At 41.9% G+C, this 22,224-nt stretch overlaps 1 protein-coding gene across 1 annotated transcript; it reads left to right on the top strand.

Annotated features, from left to right (window-relative positions):
- Nucleotides 1–2,767: 2,767 nt before the first annotated feature.
- LOC102915093 (sulfotransferase 6B1-like) lies at nucleotides 2,768–22,023 on the top strand. Its single transcript, XM_006990050.3, has 6 exons — nucleotides 2,768–2,912; nucleotides 5,065–5,249; nucleotides 8,804–8,930; nucleotides 16,289–16,383; nucleotides 16,679–16,865; nucleotides 21,290–22,023. Exons 1-6 carry the CDS (start codon nucleotides 2,768–2,770, stop codon nucleotides 21,421–21,423), a joined length of 873 nt encoding a protein of 290 aa, XP_006990112.1. The 3' UTR covers nucleotides 21,424–22,023.
- Nucleotides 22,024–22,224: the final 201 nt, after the last annotated feature.

Here is a 22,224-nt window from a genome sequence, read left to right as displayed (position 1 = left end):
GAGAGTGGAATAGCATGATACAGGTGATATGAAGAGGAAATGGGAAACCAGAGAGGGGTCTTTAGTTGGGGAGGTAGGAAATAGAACAATACAGAAAAAGAGGGAGGAGGGATAAATTTAACTAATGGTGCTTGAAAAAGACATAGGGATTCCTAAAATTACATATAATCCCAATTATAGGTACATGCATTATATATCTTAAATAAAGTTACATCACTTGAACTGACAATGCTCCCCCCAAAGAGCCATTAATTATCTAACAAAAGCCCCAGCACCAGGCATGAAAAACCTCCTTTTGAGTTGTTGATAAGGGTTATTCAAGAGACTCCCTAAACATTATTGCTATGGCCCTTGGTTGTCTCCCAGAAGTTGAAGGCAAAACCCTGCTGCTGAAGACTCCATGTACTTTGGACATAGGACTCAGAGAATTTCAGCTGGAACTGTCAGGAACTCCTCCCTAAGGACTAGCTTTCATAGTACTGGAAACTGATATGCAAACTGCCAAGAGAGGAAAGCGATCAATAGTCCTACCCAGCTGCAATGAGTAGGAACCACAACAATGTTCAGCATAGGGAGATAGCCCTAAAGTTGCAAAAGCAGCGCTTATCTCTTGACGGCAACCAACTAATTGGACTTAACACCCATTCTACAGGAGGGAAATCATGTCCAGTACTGGAAACTAAGCCAACTACTGGGGACTAGTGAGATCATGGTTCTCAAAGAGGAACCTCCACCCACTACTTACTAGCCTAGTTTCTGACTGTATTCTGAATACTTGTGCCTCTATCCACAGAAGAGTGTGGCTTTCCCCTTCATCAAAGAGCTTCTGTTCACAGCAGATAGAGACCATCACAGAAAACCACAGCTGGTCGAAACAGGGAGAACAACTGACCATGGGGTGCCCAGCATCTGTGAGTACATCTACACCACAGCTCCTGCACCCAAAGCTCGGGGGCCATCAAGAAAGAGAGGGCAGAAGATTGTAAGATCCAAGAACGAGGAAGTCTGCTGTGAGATTGTATCTTCTAGTCATACAGGGAAAACTGTACCCACGAAAGTTCAGCAGCATGGCTGCCTAAACAAGACCTGAACAACTCTAACATCAGTTGATACCCCAGTGTATGGTGGGAATCCCATGGGCCCTAACCCTAGATAAAGAGCTATGAGTAGTTAACAACTGCTGAGAGAGGGGAAATCAGTATTTTCCAGGGGTGAGCCCCATTGATTATCTAATTCCAAATGGTCATCCCCAGAAACATACACATGCAGGTAACACTGAATGGTCTCAGCAGGTTGTTTGTATATAGTTATTCATTTATATGTATATCTAACACTAAAGAAGAGGAGGGTGTGAATTAGGGAGGGAGAATTTGAGAAGGGTAGAGAGGAGGAAAGGGAGGGGAGAAATTATGTAATTATATTTTAATTAAGTAAAAGTAAATAATTTTAAAAGAGAGCCAATGGGGGAATGCAAAAATTAACTATTAAAAAACTAATCCTAACAGTTTTTAAATAATTTTTGCATTCCCCCATTGCATCCCTTACTAGAAAGTTAATATTTGCATCCCTCTAATATTTTTATTTTGAAAAAGGACCTTGAATTTCCAATCCTCCTACATCCTGCTAGATGCTGGGATTGCAGGCCTGCACCACCATATGACATTTATATGTTGCTGAGTATCTGTTCCAGGGCTTCACACATGCTAGGTAACTGTACCAACTGAGCTACAACCCCACCGTCAGGCTCTGTTTTCTGTTGCTTTTCTCTTAGAATGCAGGAATATGGTTCATTTCACGTGCTGACCTCACGACCCAGCAGCTCTTCTCAGTTCACATGTTTAACCTATTAGTAAATTCTTTGTCATTGCCTAAGTATATGATCAATCATTTCTGTTACTGTCATAGACATCTTTCTTCTTCAAATATTTCCCCTACAGTATATGTCTATTTTTGATGCCCAATTAAAAGTTTGTTTATTTCTTCATTAATGTGTATTGTTCCTTCAATTGTTAGACAAGCCAAATATTCAATTGTGGTTCACTGAAATAATTGGGCATTTCATTACTATGTTTCATTGAATCTGGAATATTGGAATATTATTGACAAAGACTAAAAGTGACTGGAACAAGAATTAACTTCCTTCTTTCTACAGCCTCTTGTTTGCATATTTCTCAAGAGATCCCTTTTTACCATAAGTATTCTGACTCTCATTGGATCTCTTCTAAATTATAGCTCATAAAGATTGTTGCAAGAGTATCTGCCAATTCCTGGAAACCTTCTTGCTTCTCCTGTCTTTGTCCTCTTTCACCTCCAACTGTAAATCCTGGCTGCCTCCTATACCACCGTGTTAATAAGTAGAAATCTAATTTCCCTAAGTATTTCCTCAGTGATGTAATTCATTAAGTGGCTAAAAGAATTTACCTATTTAGGCCAAGGGTTTGATTAGCGTTACTATCTTAACACGGTGATTGCTCTTGGTTGCCTGGTAGTGTTCTGTGCAAATGAACCCAAGCTGAGTGGAAGGAAATGTTTTGTAACATGTGTTATCAGAAAAATTCAGATAACACCATTTTTTATAATAGACATTGGCTCAGATATGGTTTAAAAATTATTCCTGTGAAGAATTGCAAAAGGTATATATAGACACATGGAATGTCAGCTTAGAGACAACAAGATTACTCTTCTGGAATTGTGACCGAGGGCCAGGTGTCTGTGGCTTGTGTAGGGACTGTGTGGAGGATACAACCTCTAATAGATTAGGTGGAAGATGTCATCCCAGAGTCAGCCAAGCCTCCTTCACAAGTACAAGGGCATCCTCTTCTCTGCCATGTCTTCAGAAGAACTCCTTGATTCCTTGGATTCTTTTGATGCAAGAGAAGATGACATATTTCTGGTTTCCTACCCCAAATCTGGTGAGTTTCTTCTAAAGTGCACTGTAAGATGCAGAAAGGTAACAATAACAAACAGGACAATCATTTCCATAATACCTTTATCAGAAATTTTATTTCAAAGGGGAGGGGATATGATCTTTAAGGATTTAAATTTTGTTCCTTTAAATGATTCAGGTGAACTAATTAAAGTTCTGTAAAGCTTTCCTTTTTGTTCAATTTATGAAGATACATAAGTGTTGCTATACCATATGTAATAAGAAAAATAGCTTATACAAATTCCCATTGTGACTTGCACCAGTCATTGTGACGACTAAACAGCCTTTGTTCAGTTCATGTTTAATGCTTTAGAACTCTTCATCTGCTCTAAGAAGAACCATACTTTTCTTGCTAAAAAGTTTTCCTTCAGAATTGATTCCTACATAGTTGTATACATACTGGCTACTATACACATGTATGTGCATTAGCTACTATAAGGAATGCCAGTCTCTCCACCATTGAAATTGGTTCTATGCTAATTTTGCTTTGTTATGTAATGTCCAGTTGCCTGCTACTATTTCCAGAATAGTGGTCACATGGAGATGGTAGCTACCCGGTAACCAGTTCAATAGCTGGTAGCCGAGCTGCCTTTGAGTTGGTTGTGTACTGTAGTCATCAATTAGAGCAGGAGGTCCTCACTGTGGGAAGTGACAAAGTGCACATGAGTCAGAGGGTTTTTTTTGAAAACACACACACACACACACACACACACACACACACACACACACAGCTCTTAACTCCAGTTCTGGGGATTCTGATGCCCCCTTCTGACCTCTGCAGACACCAGGAACTCACAAGATTCACATAAATACCTGCAGGTAAAACACTCACACTCATAAAATAAATCTAAAAAACAAAACAAAAAAAGCTTTCTAAAGTACACAGCATAAAACCTGTAAAGCAAATCAGAGCACTATTTAGATTCTGAATATTTTCTCAGCTGTAAAGTTGTGCCTACTGCCCTTCACTGAAATCACAATGAAGTAATGGACACTAGCACTAGCCAGATTTAATCTCCTTAGGGATGTAGTCTTCATATTAGCAAAATGCCCCCACTTCCTCCTGCAAGCTTTCGTTTCTCTACTGCAAAATTGAAACATAGCCATTATTTGCCTCACCAAAGTGTAGAGTTGTATTCTTGGCTGGGCATGTGGATGTGAGAAATCCTGTGCAAGAGCATTTGTGTAGCATGAATGAAGTAGGTGTGGGAAGTCCTGTGCAAGAGCATTTGTGTAGCATGAATGAAGCACCAAGAGTTCAACCCCCTGAATCATAAACAAACACAAAAACACTTGGCCAACAAGGTTGGTTCATGGGTAAAACCCTTGGTGTGCAAACCTGACAATCTGAATTTGATCCAGGCAACACAGATAAAGGTCTTAGATAGAACCAACTCTACGAAGTTGTCCTCTGGCCTTCATGTGCATTCTGTGACATTCACTCCCCAGCATCATGTACAAATACAGTAATAACAAATACAGTTTTAAAACAACACCTTCACTATCATCACCATCCCCTCAAAAAGACTAAAACAGAGTTCATGTGTTCTATCCAGATCCCAGGATAGCCTTTTAGCTCTCTGAGTGTAACAAACATTTGTGATTCAAAGACTTGGTTTGCATAAAACTATTCTATGTTCACAGGGAGATCTGTGTCTATCTTCAAGGGGTAAATGGGGAGGTAAAAATGCACAGACATCATGGTAACTGTATTCCAGTGTGTATTCTAACAAAGGAAGGGGCTGGGTACCATGGGGAGACAGAAAATGGATACTCACTGTGTGAGTGGGTGTTGGGAAGGAAGAAGATTACCTATAAAAAGAAATGGCTCATGGGATTATGGGAATCACATTAGAGAACATGTGTGTGAGTTGGTGATTTGAAAGGTCTAGAAATGAGTAATAACAAATTATTTTAAGACAGAGAATCAGCAAGCACCCCATGTAAACCTTTTCACTCTTGTAACAGGATTCAACTCAAAACAAGTTAGCATTTCATCGGGTTCCAGGGGTGTCACAGTCATGGCTGCTGATTACAGTCATGCTTGCTTCACTTTCATCATGTGCTCATGTCCTACATCCATTCCCTCAGCTGCAACATTTAATTAAAGCTGCATTTCATCTTCTGTTTGTGTGAAGGAACTCACTGGGTGGCAGAAGTCATTGAAAACATTCCCAATGCTGGAATCACTCTCACATCTCCTATTGAGTGGGGAGATGTTTCTAAATTCAAAGAGCTAAAAATGGTCCCTAAGAGAAGAGTTATCCCAACGCATCTAAGCTATGAAATGATTCCTGTTACCGTTAAACAGAAGCAATGTAAGGTAAGTCTTGTTCTCGACATGCAGCCTTGGGAATGATGAATTCTCCCTCCCCTTCAAAGACTCATTTTTCTTTTAATTTTGTGTGTTTGTGTGAGTGCCTTTAGGTGTGTGTGCACACCATGTGCATGCAGTGGCTTTGGAGTCCCAAAGAAGGCATCATATCTCCTGGAACTGGAGTTACAGAGAGTTGTGAGCCACCATGTGAGTGCTGGGAACTGAACCTAGGTCCTCTTCAAGAGCAGCCAGAGCTCTAACCACTGAGCCGTCTCTCCAGGCCTGGGGTTTGTAGTTTCTTGCCCTCTCATGGAGCTTGATGGCAGCAAAGCAAGTGCCATTTATATTTAATTATTTTTCTAGGAAAAGTTATAATAACAAGAAATGCTAAAGGACAGTTTCCTCAAGCCATTATTATTAACTCGTAGGTTATTATTTTTAAAAGCCAATTATAACGAATATTCTCAGTTTGGTTAAAACATATCTACACGGGGGGGGGGGGGGGGGACGGGGACCCACTAGACTCACATAGCCAAACAAGTGAAGGGAATTTCTAGTGTGTGGCATTAGCATTCAGTGTATTTTTTACAAGTGTGTGCATAAGGAACATTGTGATCCGAAATAAAGCAGAAGAATAATAATGTTTGGAAATCGGAGACAAGACACATATGGAGTTGGCAGAAATGAAGCTTCTTCCAACCATGCCAGCCATTTTCTAACCACACAAACAAAAACCAGGGGCCTGTCCCACATGACGGCGCAGAGAAGATTCCCCTTCGACTGTCACTTTGTAACCACAGCTCTGAAGGCTCCCAGTCCTCCATAAACAAAAGTAAACCATCAGTCAGGGGCAGCGTCTGTCAGACAGGGGAAGCTTAACTCAGTTACACTTTCAAAATGCAAGGAACCATTTTCCTTTCTAACAGGCTGTTTCTGAGGCAGACAGAGGGGAGGCAGGCAGACAGAGAAAGGCAGGCCTCTCGTCTTTCATGCCTGGATTAAATCAAAACCCAGAGAGGAAGGGAGGAAGGGAGGAGACATGGAAGCGACATTGAAGACAGAGGAAGGAGAGGATGAGGGGAGGGAGGGGGAGATACACACGCACATACCCTGATGCATACATACATACATACATACATACATACGTGTGTGTGTGTGTGTGTGTGTGTGTGTGTGTGTGTGTGTGTAGGGGGCGGGAAGGAGAGGGAGAAGGGAGAAGAAGAGAGGTAGTGAGAGGGAGAACTTACTCCAGTCACCACTAGCCAGGAGGTTTAGTGTTTGTCCCCCACACATGACACATGGGGTCACAGGCCACTTAAAAGCAAAGAACCTGAAGCTGGGACAGGTGCTTCTTAACCTGCACATTGACAGTTCAGCCTTAAGGCATAACCCTTCCTGAATGACCCTAATGGGAACCAAGTCTCTGCCCTCCCTTCTCATCTCTAGAAGATAGAATAGTATTACGTGACTCAGCAAATACTCTCTTATCTAAGTCAGCTGCATGTCCCCGGCTGTCCATTGAAACACAAGCTGAACATCTTGTTCCTATCAGCTCATGATGTAGTGCTGCATATAGTTGGCTATCGACCCTCCGTGGATGGGCTTGTAGGTCAGTCCTGAAGGCTGTGCCTGTCACGCTTCCCCTGGCCACGCAGGGCTGGCTCTCGCCTCTAAGTGTTCCCCAAAACCCTTTGCTTTCATTTAGTTTCTGTTGTTTCTTCTTTTAAAAAAATATTTTATTTTATGTGTATAGGATTTTGCTTGTGTGTGTCTGTGCACCACATGTGCAGCTGGCGTGTGGTGGGAGCGCAGAAGACAGTTGTGTGATCTCCTTCTTCATCTGGTTTTTCTCCTTCCCCTTTTGCCAGGAAAATTTCTGGCATGGAATTTATACTTTGTAACTCATTTTATGGTGCTTAATAATGATTTTATTTTATTATTTGTGTGTGTGTGTGTGTGTGTGTGTGTGTGTGTGTGTGTGTGTGTACGTGCGCGCACGCTCGCAGGTGTCCTCTAGATCTGGAATGACAAGTGGTTGTGAGCTGCCCAATGAGGGTGCTGGGAACTGAACTCAGGACATCTTGAAGAATAGTAAGAGCTCTTAACCACTAAGCCATCTCTCTAGCCCCTCATGATGCTTTAGTTAACATTCCTCTCCCAGAGTACCTCAGTCTTTCCTTTATAGCTTCTAACTTTCTTCAGTAATTCTTCAGGTTTCTCAGTTGACTCTAACATCTGCGACAAATGGGTTTCCTTATGTTCCTGAGTAGACAACACAGACATATAACATTAAGGCTTCTCCAGAGACTCACTTCTCTGGCTGGACAACTATTTTCAACTGATCAGTGCAAGCTTAAACCTTTGCCACTTTATCCCATTTTGTCCATGCAATGGAGTTTTAGAAGTGAGTTTGCTAAGCCTTCGGTTTCTGTGGTTCTGCTCTGGAAGCTGGCACTGTAAGAGAAGGCCCAAGGCCTGTGAGGTTGCTTGGTGTTATGTAAGTTAGAGGGGATCATGGGTGGGGCTGGGTAAAGGTGGTTCTTCATTCCTGAATTCATTGACCTTTACATATCTCTCAATTAATAAGGAAACAGGCACTATATATGTGGACCACACGTCTGGACTATGAACACGCTGCTGAAAGATAGCAATGTATTAAAAGTGACTCAGCCAATTCTGTCTTATCTAGGTAAATGGTGTCTGTCCCAGTTGTCAATTAGAAACACAAGAACATCTCGTTCTTAACTTGTGCGATGTTGACTATGATCAGAAATGCTTCTATTGCTTTCTGGGGGCTTCTCACCTGTTCCTTTTGTGATCCTGTCTCAGAACTCCTACCACACTTCATTGTCAAGAGCACATTTAATTGTCTGTTCCCTCAGCCTACACCGAGAGAGGGCTCCAACCCTTTCCATCTTGCTCATCGCTGTGTTCCTTGGAACTAGATCACTGCGATCATTGAGCATTGCCTGATTTTCAGCACACACTGAGTACATGTTTGTGGTCTGAACTACAGCTGCAGTGTTCCTAGATACTGGAAGGGAATCTTAAATGTTCTATTGTGCAAGGATTTAAAGTGTCAAAAAGGGAAGGTCTAGACTATAGTTTTTTCCTATAAAAATAATAAAGAGTTTGTGAAAAATCTTGCGGCATGCAAGTGTTTTCTAACAAATAGATAAGCAAAAAGTAATTTTGCCTGACAATAAATAGGGGTTTTCCCATGCCTGGCCTTAAAAGACAGGACCACACTTAGCAAGTTGACCTAGAAAGCTGTCCACTGGGCTGTGAGTACCATGTTTTCTGGAGGATGGACAAAAACACAGAAAGCCAGGCCAACTCTAGGACCTCTGAAATATTCACATTCATCATGGCTGATCTTCTTGTGCACACTGGATTTCCAGAGACAGAAACTTAAGACTGTTTACTCATCAACTACAGCTATTAAAAAAATAAAAAGGTAGAATTTGCATAGGTAAGTTTTAGCTACAATTTTCTTTTGGGAAATACTTTGGGTTGTGGTTATTTTCATCCTAGAATAAATTGTTCGCATGTTTCAACAGATTGTCTACGTTGTCAGAAATCCGAAGGATACAGCTGTGTCCCTGTTCCACTACTACAAAGACAACCCCAACCTCCCGTCCACTGAAACGTGGGCTGCGTTTTTAGAGCTGTTCCTCAAAGGAGATGGTAAACATAACAGTCATTATCTTTTTATTTTTAAATTGTGTTTATTTACTTGTGTGTGTTCATGCATGTGCATGTGTGTATGTGAGTGTGCATGTGTGTGTGTGCATGTGCCTATGAGAGTTTGAGAGTATGTGTGAGTGTGTGCATGCACATTGGTGTGCAGAGTTGAGGAGAATATTATGTTTCCTGATCTCTCAATCCCCACCTTGTCTTCTTGAGGCAGGGTCTCTCATTGAACTTGGAGCTGGGCTGGCAGATAGGGAACCATAGAGGTCTTTGCTCTCCACCTCAGCTGTGCTGAGGTTACAAACTTGCACTTGGATACACTCAGCTGTCCTGTAACCTGGATACTGGGATTTGAACTCAGATCCTGTTATTTGTGCTGCAAGTGTTTATATCTACTGAACCATTTTCCAACCCTGGCAACTATCTTTTAAAAATAATAATATACATTGATCTTTCTCACTCAAATTGAAAACATGTTCCAAACCTTTGATGGCTTGTGACTGTCTGCTTCTGCATTTTCACTGAAGGGAGGATCCTTGTTTCTTCTAAACAAATTCTTAATTACTTCACAGTCATTTTTACGGCCTCTGGGGAGGAACATATTTGTGTGTGAGTTATAATATCTTCAAAATAGAGATTAATTCTTTATAAGAACTTAATTTTTTTTCATGTACCACTAGTTTTTTTCTGTGAAGTAATTGTCCACTGATTGGAGGACAGTAGGTAGCCTGGAACAGGAACAAAGAAATACCAGAAACAAAGGAAATACATATGCACACACAAATTCTCCAAAGAAACCAATGAACAACTTGTGAACAAATTGATTTCATGAAAGGGAGCAGAAAACAATTGACCGTGAAACCCTTGACAAACCCACTCAGGGCATGTTGGCTCTGTCACCTTCACCACCATCTCGTTCGCTCCTTTCCCCTGACTCAGTGGTGTTGGGCACCTTAAAAAATCTTAATTCTTAACAAATATTAAATAAAGATAGTATGCCAAGATAGTGAAGAAATTAGGAGACAGGAGTTTAAAATGATAAAGCCTTGGAGGACTCAATCTTTTTGCAAGGTGGGGGGTGGTTGGGTTTCTGCAAGCTTTCTATAGTTACACATTTAATAACTTTTACTTAAAGAATAAGTTGCAAAGAATTAACAGTCTAAAAATCTGGATGTAGCTGGAGAGCTTCTCTCCAGGTCCCACCAAGCCCCCGCAGTCCCACAACCCACATATAAAATAATCACTCAGATGCTTATATTACTTATAAACTGTATGGCCATGGCAGGCTTCTTGTCATCTACCTTTTTATCTTAAATTAACCCATTTCTATTAATCTATAAGTTGCCACATGGCTTGTGGCTTAAATGCTGTGGGATGTTCTGTATGGCAAATGTGTTGCTCTGATTAGTTAATAAATAAAACACTGATTGGCCAGTAGTCAGACAGACAGTATAGGCGGGACTAACAGAGAGGAGAATTGAGGGAAGAGAAAGGCAGGGAGATAGACAGCCGCCTCCAGGACAAGGAAGATGTAAGGTACCAGTAAGCCACGAGCCATGTGGCAGAGTATAGATTAATAGTAGTGGGCTGAATATAAGAGTAAGAGCTAGACAATGATAGGCCTGAGCTAATGGCCAAGCAGTTTAAATAATATAAGCGTCTGTATGTTTATTTTATAAGTGGGCTAAGGGACTACCGGGGCTCGACGGGACCCGGAGAGAAAACTCTCAAGCTGAATCTGGAATATCTGACTTTCTGTTAATTCCCATCCCCACCTTGTCCTGGGTTACTTAACCTAGGTTAAGGAATTTAATACATATCACTTTTTTGAGTTTAAAAAAAATTAGTGTATAAGACTTTCATACCTGGAAATAATGTGGTTAGGTCAAATCCAGCCCGCTCCTTCTCCCCCATCTCTTCCCATTATCTCCCCCACCCACTTACCCTCCCAATTCCATGTACTCTTGGTTTAACCCACTGAACCCTACTCTGTGCAATACTGCCAGCACTAAGTGGACCCAGAAGGTCTTTAATTTCACAGCTTTGCTGGCAGATTGTTCAACTTTGGCTGGTGAGTTTCGGTGAGGCCACAGCATCTGTAACCTTACCCTGGGGTCTGCCATGACTCCTGCAGTAGCCACAGAGAACTATGCTATACTCTACCATCTCAACTCATCTTTCAGATACAGTTTCCTCCCTGAGAAATGTTGCACCTCTAGCAGAAGCCTGATGCCTCAAGACTGACAGGTCTTGTATCGCTCCCACAACCTCCCGAGACCAGTGGCAGCTTGGACATCCTAACCCTGGCCCCAGGCTTATAAACCCCACACAGCCACACACAGCTTCATCCTTACCTTCTACTGTGTGCATTCCACATGACAGAGATGCTTAGCTCAGTGCTTGGCCCAGTGCTAGGTAAATTCTATCTTATTTCACCCTCATGAGAACCTCATGTGGTAGGTGCTATGATCCTCATTTACAACTCCAAGGAATGGCAAACTTGGGAGGCCAAATAACTCACACACAGATACATGACGAAGAAGAGCTGAGATTTAATTTTTATTCCCAAATCTTTCTCCTTACTATGGTGCCACAATGTATATGGTCTAAAAGTCACCTGCTCATGAATTCTTCTTCCACATGATCGTCCTCTAAATATTTAAAGATGGTTAGCATGCCTCTCTCTGCCTTGAGTCCATCTTTGGAATAAGCAGAGTCTAAACACACAATTTCATTTTCAGGACAGACCCCAAGTCTGCTTTTTCTCAAGATGGGAAATGCTATTTTTTGTTGTTGTTCCCATTTTACCCAACATAGCTTCCCCTCCTCTCTGCTTCCTGTGTTCCAACCTGGTCTTGTCCCTATTGTGACTGCACCCAGCAGGGGAACACACCCAGGTGAGGTATGGGGAAGGCAGGGCAGTACCTTCTACGTATTAGTTTTCTTTGGGCAAACTCATTAAAAAGTTCCAGGCCAGGCCATAATGATTTTACTGTTATTTGTAAGCTAGAGGACAGGCATGCAATCCCATTTGAGAGGCTGATGCAGGGGGATTAGGAGTTTAATGATCCCCATTGGTGCTGAGGAAATCTGCACCCAGTGAACGTCATACCATCACAGCAGATTATCTGGAGGAGGGCAGAGGATGGGCCATCATAGCAGATTATCTTGGAGGAGGATAGAATATGGTTGGAAAAACGTTCCAGGCATTTCTCTTACATTTCCTTGGGTGAATGAATAGATCTTTAGTTGTAATGGGATCTTATCTATAAACATCCTACATCTGGGTACTCCATCCTGCACAAACCCTGTCACCAAAGCTTTAAAAAAATTTATTTGGATGTGAGCAATGATTTTATTGTTATTTGTAAGCTAGAGGACAGGCATGCAATCCCATTTGAGAGGCTGATGCAGGGGGATTAGGGGTTTAATGATCCCAGGCTACATAGCAAGTTCAAGGATAGCAGAGGCTACCTGGCACCATCTCAGAAAAAAAAAATCAACATCACCAAACAACAGCAGGGAGAGCAAAGGTTTGCTTGTGCTGCAATGCAGATGCATGTGTGCATGGGTGTGCTACACCTGTGACCTGTAAGGGGTGTTTGAAGGACACTGAAGAGTGTTCTTTGCTTTGCTATACATGATACATAGTAGAAAGAATAGATGACTGGGGTGGAAGACATGGCACCAGATCTTGTCTGACTTCATTCTGTGTGGCTTTGGACACATCCCCAGACTACTTTGAGATCTGTCCTTCACATAAAAACAAGACTAACACAAAGGCACACCTTACAGGACTGTTCAGAGGTTCAACTTAAGTAATGGCTACAGTCCATCGCAGAAGTCCACTCAGCTGTTCTGCTAGACATGGGAGACTTTCGAGTAGTTTCACAGGAGACAGGTGTGTATTCAAAGAGCTTACTTCATAAGGAAGGTGCTATCTGGGCTGGGAAGCCTTTTCTATGTCCTTCCCACTTCCTTAAATTTACTTGTCTTCACTTCTTGGGTCATGATTTCTAAAACCTTGTTCTGGATCTGACAGACCTGTTGATGCTGTTCACAGGATGCTTTGCATATCCACTGGGCTGGTCTTCATGTGTACACTCAGCTCCTACTTACATAAAAAGATAATAGAGTAGAGTGATGTAGATAAACGGTTAGGTAATCATCTAACTTACCTTCCAGGTAGTAGCTTGTCAAGTTAAACAATAACTATAAATTATGCTCTGGTGATATCAGGCCACATTAATAGCTCAATGAAACTAATACCTTAACATTGAACATATTTTTATACCTCTAGTTCCCTCTCAAGCCTTGTCTTAGGGTTGTGTATCTCGTAAGTCCTCCATTGCAGAAGGTATTGCTTTATATAATACAGTGGCTATATTTTAAGGGTGATGTCTAGAAACTAGATCCTAAGACATGCATTATGATTGGTGTCAGGTGAAGACAGAAACAGCTGGTGCAGAGAGTAGAGTGTTAAGGTAATGCATGCAGGTGGGTAGGGAGCCTTGGAGTCACAGGTTGGAAGCACATATCCAGAGTCCAAATACAGAGTTGTGCAAAGTCCTCTAGCAGCAACTAGAGAGAGGGAAGAGTTTGAAGTGTTTTGCTGAGTGTTTTTTCTTTTTCTTTAGTTTATCAAAATAAGCATTGAGTTAGCAGAGGAACATTGCCAAGGAGACGGCTGAGTGAGCCAATGAAGAGAAGAAATCAAAGACAGAAGGCCGGTATAGAACTGTCGGAGCTGTCTGTCAAAGCCATTATAGCTGCGGCAAGACAGGGGTGACACAGATGACTGATAGTGTCCTTAGTGACATCGGCGGAGAGACCAGGTTGATTGAGCACTGAGATCAGGAGAGAAATGTGGAATACTCAAAGGACATAACATCTCAAAGAAACCTGCATTTTATAGGAACGGGGGGAGTCCTGGAAGTTTTTAGCAAGGGAAGTTTCTGACTTGCTTCTCAGGCATATGGATTGGGCGAGCATGAGCCTGCTCTGCCCACGGGCATTCTGGGGAAGAGGGTAATTCAGACATAAACCGAAGCCGAGAGCGGGGAGAAACGATCTGGTGACTAAAAATGAAGCATGCGCAGAAGAGCAGTTTCGCTCAGAGGTGGATTTGTCTTTACTTTAGAAGCTAAATTTTCTTTACAGTAAAGCTCTATTAACAACTTGGAAAATGAGGCTTGTGATTTAAAAATTAACTCAGTTTGTCACTTGAGAAGTCCAAGCAGTTTAAGGATTCCTCTGCATTCAGTAGTAATATACTTTCATGTGGTAGTCAGGACGGCATGGGCAGCATCCCCATTCTTTCTGCTGGCCTCTGACCATTTGGAAAAAGATGGAATATAAATTCATCTCTGATGAATAGAACAGCTGCCTTTCAAATTACAGTCGGTACAGCCCTGAAATTCATTCTTAAACTCGCTTTGTCGCACATTGGCAGTTCGTTTCTTCCTGAAAGAGCCTTAATGGGTGAGGTTGATTACGTCTAACCAGTGGCCATGACTCTGGGGCTGTTTGAACCCTGGCTGCAGGACACAGGCTTCTCTGGAAGTCCCAAGGCCTCTTGCGGCATCCACAGCTGTGGATGGGGCATCATCACTCGGGGGCCTAGGCTGTGGGTACTGGTAGGAGGTAGAGGACGCAGATTGACCTTAGACTGAGACCCTTCTGGTGTGACATTATCCTTCCTTCCTTAAGGCTGTATGAGAGAAAAATCAGTTTTCCTTCTAAAGGTATTTGAGTCTGGGAAAAAGGTGGCCATTTTTAGAAAAGCAATCCTCTACTGCCAGGGTGGTTATTTGGGCAATTCTGAGATAAGATATTGGATAAGACTCCGAAACAGGCTGAAGCAGTGATAAGGAAAGGCAAAGCAACTCTTTGAGGAGTTTTCTATCTACCTGGGGGAGCCTGGGGTGGAAGGCCAACTCTGTAATGTCATCATAGCAGGCCCAGAATTTCCTGGTTTAAAAATACACGACAAAATAAGTCAGACTCAGAAAGACAAACATCATGTGTTTTCTCTCACAAATGGAATCTAGATTTCAGTGTGTGTGTGTGTGTGTGTGTGTGTGTGTGTGTGTGTGTTTATGTGTTTATGTGTGTATGTGTGTGTGAGAGAGAGAGAGAGAGAAATAGCACATAATACTGTACATGTATGAAAATGTCACAATGAGACTCATTATTGTGAGAATGAATGAATTAACAAAGAGAAATATGTATGTGCAGGATTATTTATTTGCATTTTGTTTCCTCAAAATCTAAAATCACCAAAAATTGCAGTTAGGAGTTAAATATATTGTAATTATATTATATATAATTTATTCCAAACTTTGATGTTCAAACCATCCCATGCAGTGACTAGCAGGCACTCGGGGCTGCCTTCACTCTGGTTTGCTGAGTGAAGAGGGAGCAGAGGCAGGAGTTTTCCACCCAGCACCTTTGGCACTGAGACACAAGCCAGAGCTGGCGTTTGGGGGACAATGACATCTGGAAGGGTCATTTAACCTTACTCTGCTTTGTGTGTCGAGGTTCCAGTGAGCGGCTGTCCCGAGACAAGAGCAAGCTTTCCTTTCTCATCATCACTGCTAAAAAGGTTATACTGAAGGATACTGTACATTTGAGCAGGAAGAATTTTGACAACAAAATAAAGAGATAATAATAATAGCAATCACAGATAAATCGCTAAGGCTGAATTGCTCGGTCTTAAACTAAGATACATTAAATAGAGTATTTTTTAAATTTATTATGTTTTTTTATTTAGTTTAAATTTTTGGACAATAAATATATAACCATTGTAACAATCTTTTTTAAAAAAAAGGAGTTTTAAAACTGGGTGTGATAGCTCATGGTTATAATCTCAGCACTTAAGAGACTGAGGCAGGATGATAACCATGAGCCTCAGAACTACCCCTGGCTACACAGTGAGAAGATAGCTCAAGAGAAAAGTTTAAAAATGTTTGTGATGAAAACCTGGAATTCTGAATGTCACTTAAAGAAACAAAATGACTGATATTTAATGTTTCCTTAGAGAAGCATTATAAAAATTCAGAATATAAATTTTGAGAAAAACATATGTTTTTATTTCACTGCTACTTTTCATGGTGATAAAAATATTTACTAGAAATAAGAAAACAAAATACTCAGAGTATTGTGAGAAGATGTGGCCACCAGCACCTCATATACCTGGGTGAAATAACAGTAAAATGATGTCTTCTGGACCGTCTCACTCCAGACTAATGAACAAGTGCTCTGGCCGGCCACTTTGCTGAAGCTGGAAGAAGCCAGATGTGGGGTGAAGCCACCCTTGTAAATAGTAACATCATAATGTACTTCTCTTCCAGTTGTATATGGTTCCTGGTTTGATCATGTTTTGAGCTGGGAAAAACACAAAAATGATAAAAACATCCTCTTCCTATTCTATGAAGAAATGAAGAATGTAAGTCTTCTCCATCAGCCTTTGCTGAAACCAAATTAAGTTAAAAGTCGGGGGGATGAAAACTGAGAGGGGTGGTGCACACCTTTAATCCCAGCACTCAGGAGGCAGAGGCAGGCGGATCTCTATGAGTTCGAGGCCAGCCTGGTCTACAGAGTGAGTTCCAGGACAACTGGGATGACATAGTGAAATACTGCCAGACCAAACAGTGGATGAATTTTGCTTTCAAATTTGAAGGAATGAATTTAGTACTCAGATAAGAGGCATACTTACTTTCCTTAATTTTCTTATTGTTCAGGATTTTGCTAAGAGCCTAAAGAAAATAACTGCTTTCCTTGGCATCAGTGTGAATGACAGTGAAATGAGTAAGATCGCTCGGAACACATCGTTCAGTGAAATGAAAAGCAATGCAGTTAAAGAAAACTGTGATCCTAATCACACCATCTGTGCCCTCACATCCAACAGGAACCTGGTGTTCAGAAAAGGTAAGTGGGGAGGAAATGGCTGCATCTGGGCTCCCACTGGAGAGTGCATTTGGCTCTCTCTTTCTACAGCTTCTTTCCTCATCTAGGAGTCAGCCATGAAGATTAAAAATACCTGAAAGAAAATAATTGTCACCATACTGATTATGTGCAGACTTCTGTTTTCATTGATTCCTAAACAATAGCATGTAGATACTATGTGTGTGGTGTTGAGACTGTAGTTAGTAATGTAAAGATGATTCATGGCAATGGAAGGATTTCATAGGTTATCTACAGGTTTTATATAAGCAGAGGTTAGATGCCACTTTATATAAGCAATGTGCATCTCAGAATGTTGGTGACAGAGAATTCTGGTATAGGCAGAGTTTCTTTGTGTCCCAGTAGCTGGCTCCCAAATAACTGCCCAGAGACTATTTACTAATTATAAATGCTCAGCTGCTAGCTCAGGCTTGTTACTAGCTAACTCTTACATTTTTAATTAACCCATATATTTTTTTAATCTATCCTTTGCCATGTGGCTGTACCTTTTCTCAGTACAGCATATTCATCTCCTGCTTCCTCTGTGTCTGACTGGCAGTCCCTTAGACTCCATCTTTCTCCTTCCCAGTATTCTCTCTGCCCTGAAATCCTGCCTAGCTATTGGCCAATCAGCTTTTTATTAACCATGAGAGTAACACATTTTCACAGTGTAAAGAAGGATTATTCTGGAACCAATTTCCTCTGTGTACAGAAGGATGATGTGATTGTGATTAAAGCTCTCACTGAGCTTTGTATTCCTCATTTCTTCATAATGGACCTCCCATTGCTTGTGTGCACAGAAATATAAGAAAAGGAATTAAATCCCCTTCCCCAATAATTCTCCAGGTTTGAATTAGAAGCAAGTAGGGAAATTCTGAATGTAGACTCTTAAAAAAAAAAAGATTTATGTGTAAGAATGTTCTGTCTGAATGTGTATCTGTACTATGTGGGTTCAGTGCCCAAGGAGGCCAGATGGGGCATTGGATCCCCTAAAAGTGGAGTTAAACAGTTGGTTGTGGGTACTGGAACTGAACTCAGGTTCTCTGTGAGAGTAGCTGGTGTTGTTAACCTCTGAGCAACCTCTGCAGCCTCTAGAACTGTTTTGAAGTGTGTAAATTTTTATCCAGATATAGGAGAAATGTTTTATGACCTGTAAAGGCAAAAATGTCTTATATGTATATATGCATGCATGATTCTTACTAAAAAGCAAATATTTATTTCCCTTCTTTGGCCCAACTGAATATAACTCCCCCCCCCCCCCGACACATACACACACAGCAAATATTTGCCAACTCATGTGTAAAATGGATATTATCTTAACTTTTCTATTATTGTAATTTAGTCTTATTTATGCAAAGTAACAAAACCAAGGCTTAGAAAGGAGCCAAGCATTCAACTCAGTAAATATTAATAAGCTATTAATTCTGGAACTAATACACAAATATTGAGTAAAACACAGCATTTGTTCTCCAAACATTCATATTCTAGACAGAAATGCACAATGCTAATAGCATGAGCAGCTGTGACTAGGACTGTGTTGAAAGTCTTTCTCTGTCCCACCAGCCAGCTCACAAATAACCACATGAAGACTTATTAATTATGAAGTCTTGGCCTATAGCTTAGGCTTGTTCCTAACTAGTTCTTATAAATTAACCCATATCTGTTAATCTATATAGTTTTACGTGGCCCGATTACTTTTACTCTGTACTTCTCATCCTGCTTTCTCTTTGTCTAGCTAGTGACTCTGCCTTTCTTTCTCTCTGAGTCCTCTCTGTTCCCAGAAGTCCCACCTAACCTCTTCCTGCCTAGCTATTGGCCATTCAACTCTTTATTAAACCAACCACAATGACACATCTTCACATAGTGTAAATGAATATTCCGCAACAACTGTGGGTCTAGGGTGTAGGGGAAGGATCATATTTCTCCTGTAAAGGAGTGGAGATCCCAGTAGATCTGAGACTGAAAGTTTGAGAAATGGTTATGAAAATGATAGGAGAGGAATGTTTTCTGGGGAGAGTCAATGGCAGAGAGGGGGTCAGAACCACAGCTGAGTCTCATGGTCTGTGCTAGAAGATAAAAGGGGGCTGCTGTGCTGCATGGAATATGTGTGAAGCAGGTTGTGGGAGATGAGAAGACAGTGGTGCCACAGAGCTTAAACTTCATGAGAAGCCCTGTCCTCTTTTCCTCCTCTCCCTTCCTTCCTCCTTCTCCTCTCTCCTCCCCTCCCCTCCCCTTTCTCCCATCTCCTCCCCTCCCCTTTCTTCCCCCTCCTATCTTCTCCTTTCCTCTCCCCAACCTCTTTTGTTCTGGTTGAAGAAGGAACCACAGAAGCAGGCCAGTGTGCTATAAAGTGGTAGAGGCAGGTATAACCACGATTAGGAGAGCATGGAAGTAAGGCAGAAGAGCTAAGCAAGATGCCGATAAGCTGTTTAGGTGAGGAACATGTGGGTCACCCCTGGGACAGTGACAGAAGTCCTGCTTGTGTGGGTTAGTCCAGAAGTCAGCAGGGGAGCCATCGGCAGGTTGTGGGATGAGGCAGAGTCATCCGGGAGAGAGCCAAGAGCTGTGGCACAAGTGACAGAAGATGGCTCTCAGGGGACCTTAATACCCACGACAATGAAGCAGCCCAAAGGGAGCCAAGGAAAGACATGGGCCAGAATCAGGCAGGAAGCCGGGGCCACACAGGGGGACCTGTCAGTTGCTCATGAGCTCTGAGCAGTTCCCACAGCGGTGAAGATGGGAAGGCTTGACAGAGAAAAAGAAGAGCGGTAAAGGCCGCCCTGCATGAGCTGTGAAAATGCAGAGGAGGAAGACACCGTGGTAGTTTGAGAGAGGCAGGACTGGAAAAGACAGGGGGGGTTCTGGAGAGGAGACAAGAGGGGCCGCAGAGCTTAGAGGAGGTGTGTATAAGCAAGGAGCAAAGAGAAGGGAAAGACTGTGAGAGGTTGTGTAAAGGCGAGAGTGAGTGTGAGAAAGGCGGGAGCTCCAGGCCTCACAGTGATGTTTTCTTACCTCACCTCGTGAGAGCCCTGTTAACAAAGCAACCACTGTTCTCAAATCTCACCCCATAAACATGTGAGACACTCCAGTGGTGGCTAACAGCCTCCATCCCCCAACCCTGGCAACCATCCTCAGATGAAACCCCGCCACCACTGCCTGTAACTAACTAACAGCATGTGAGTCCCACCATGTGTGTTTTCCTTGTGTTGGATGTAAACGTAGAAGACTAGCTCCTACTGGACACACCCACTGACGTACAACACTTATACACATAAAATAATACATCTTTAAAACACCAGCAGCAACAATAACAAAACCCAAAACACAAATGGTGAGCAAGTTTTATTCCACAGGCCATAGTTTTCTGAGTTCAGATTCATGATGTCTTTCTTAATATAATCTCAGTATATTAATTTTCATATGGGCTGGGCATGATTGCTCACATCTTTAATCCTAGCACTCTAGAAGCAGAGGTAGGCAGATTTAAGTCCAGTCTGATCCACATAATATGTGTGTTCCAAGCCAACCAGAACTACACAACATGGCCCTGCTTAAAAATCAGTGTTTTTCAATAAAATATACAAAATGTGAGAAAGAAGCCATTCCTAGAATATAATTCATTTCTCTTCTGTAGGTGACATTGTCCAATATTCAACCCAGCCATATGTTTTCTTAACACATGATGTAAGATGCCTAGCTCTTGGTTACACACAAAGAATACATTATAGTCCCCTGCTTGCAAGGGTTTGCAAGCTAATTGGAAACAAAAGAGCACAGAAAACAGGGTAGAGGTAATGATGTGCCATTGGCCCTAAGACACGGAGACCCCAGGGATGGAACTTGAGCCCCCAAGGATGAGGGGAGCAGAATGGAGTGAGAAAGTCAGTTTTGGGGGGTTGAGAAATGGGATGTTTCAAATTAAGAGATGCTAGCAGGCTGTGTATACTTATCACCAAACGTCTCGTGTGGAAAACTGGTGTTTATGTGCCCAGTTCTCCATTGTTAATTTTATAGGACAAGGTTTCTGAAAATAAGGTGAGCTCTCCATCTCTATAGTGATTCCCAACTCAGCTTCCACTGCACAAGCACCCAGGGGGTGAATATCACTGTGCCCACATTGCCTCACTTACGATTTTGTCACAGTTGGACTAGAATGTTCTTGACTATTCCAGGAAATATATGTTTGTATATTGTAAATCGTTCTTTAGATAAGTAATTATGAACTGTAGAAATTAACAGACAGCTACCACAGTAATAATTAGAAACACCAAATGAGCAAGTGAAAAACAGTCCCCGTCATCTTCTTGCCGGAGAGAGCCACTGCTCCACGTGATCGCACAGCTGATAGATTGCCTGCGAGTGCTGTGGTTTAGGCTGCTTCCTGCCTGATAGATTTCCCGTGTTTCTAGGAGTGGTGGGTGATTGGATCAACTACTTCACTCCGAAGCAGAAGCGAGTCTTTGATGAAGTATTCACAGAGAAGATGAGACACAGCGATGTGGGCAGATGCCTGAAGGAGTATGCGAATGCGGATGGGAAGTAAAGCTGGACCTCCACCCTCTGCCGTGCAGCGCCCAGAGAACATGTAAATATTCTTTACGGATGTGGAAAGCAGGGACTTCTTCCCATGAGAAACACATACTTCAAGAAAGTGTCCAAAGTGGCCCTCGTGAGAGACTATTATCATTGTATTTGGTGACAGTCGAGAAATATTAATAAAAGGAGGCATAGAATTCTCCAATAGCTGAACTCTGGATCCACTTTCAGCATGTTCAGCAAGGCCAGGGGTAGTTCCTGTTCAGAGAGAGGACATTACTGTAAATCCTCCATGAGCTGTGCTGATGCGGAATAGAGGCAAAGGATTAAGAGACATAACCAGGAAAATTCCATTTTCTGCCTATTTAGACGAGCATGGCCTGTATCCCAACGTTTTTGTTCCAACATTTCCAAGTGTCTGTGAGAAATACTTTCTAAAATCACAATAACAGAGACCATCCTGTCAAACTTGAAACATCTAATGGTAGGTTCCTATCATATGTTGGTGAGCATGAAGAATGAAGAGAAAATCCTCCAGCCGAACATGGCTAGGCAAGCCTGTGTTTTCTTAATATCACCTCAATTAAATTATAAACTTTTCATTTTCCAATTTTGAAACTGAACTTCCCTTTGAAATTTTCCATGCTTGTGACTATAGTATTTTGAGTATGCAAGCTCTCTTCCAGACTCATGCCCAGCGCTAATTCAGTCTCTACAGCTCTCTGTAAAGTGCACTACCCCGTGCCTTTCACTAGAGGGCACTGTAAGGAACTCTCCGTGAACTGAACAGTGTTCTCAGTTTACTTCT

This window comes from Peromyscus maniculatus, chromosome 3 (genome assembly GCF_049852395.1).
Source record: "Peromyscus maniculatus bairdii isolate BWxNUB_F1_BW_parent chromosome 3, HU_Pman_BW_mat_3.1, whole genome shotgun sequence".
NCBI classification, from domain to species: domain Eukaryota; kingdom Metazoa; phylum Chordata; class Mammalia; order Rodentia; family Cricetidae; genus Peromyscus; species Peromyscus maniculatus.
The sequence above is the reverse complement of the archived record's forward strand: the minus strand, read 5'-3'. Positions and strand labels throughout refer to the sequence as shown.

Bases quoted from the DNA above. Each gene is read 5' to 3' on its own strand.
- LOC102915093 (XM_006990050.3), top strand. From the start codon at position 2,768: ATGTCATCCCAGAGTCAGCCAAGCCTCCTTCACAAGTACAAGGGCATC. The intron at 5,250-8,803 runs GTAAGTCTTGTT...ATGTTTCAACAG, and splicing joins TTAAACAGAAGCAATGTAAG to ATTGTCTACGTTGTCAGAAA. The intron at 16,866-21,289 runs GTAAGTGGGGAG...CCGTGTTTCTAG, and splicing joins GAACCTGGTGTTCAGAAAAG to GAGTGGTGGGTGATTGGATC.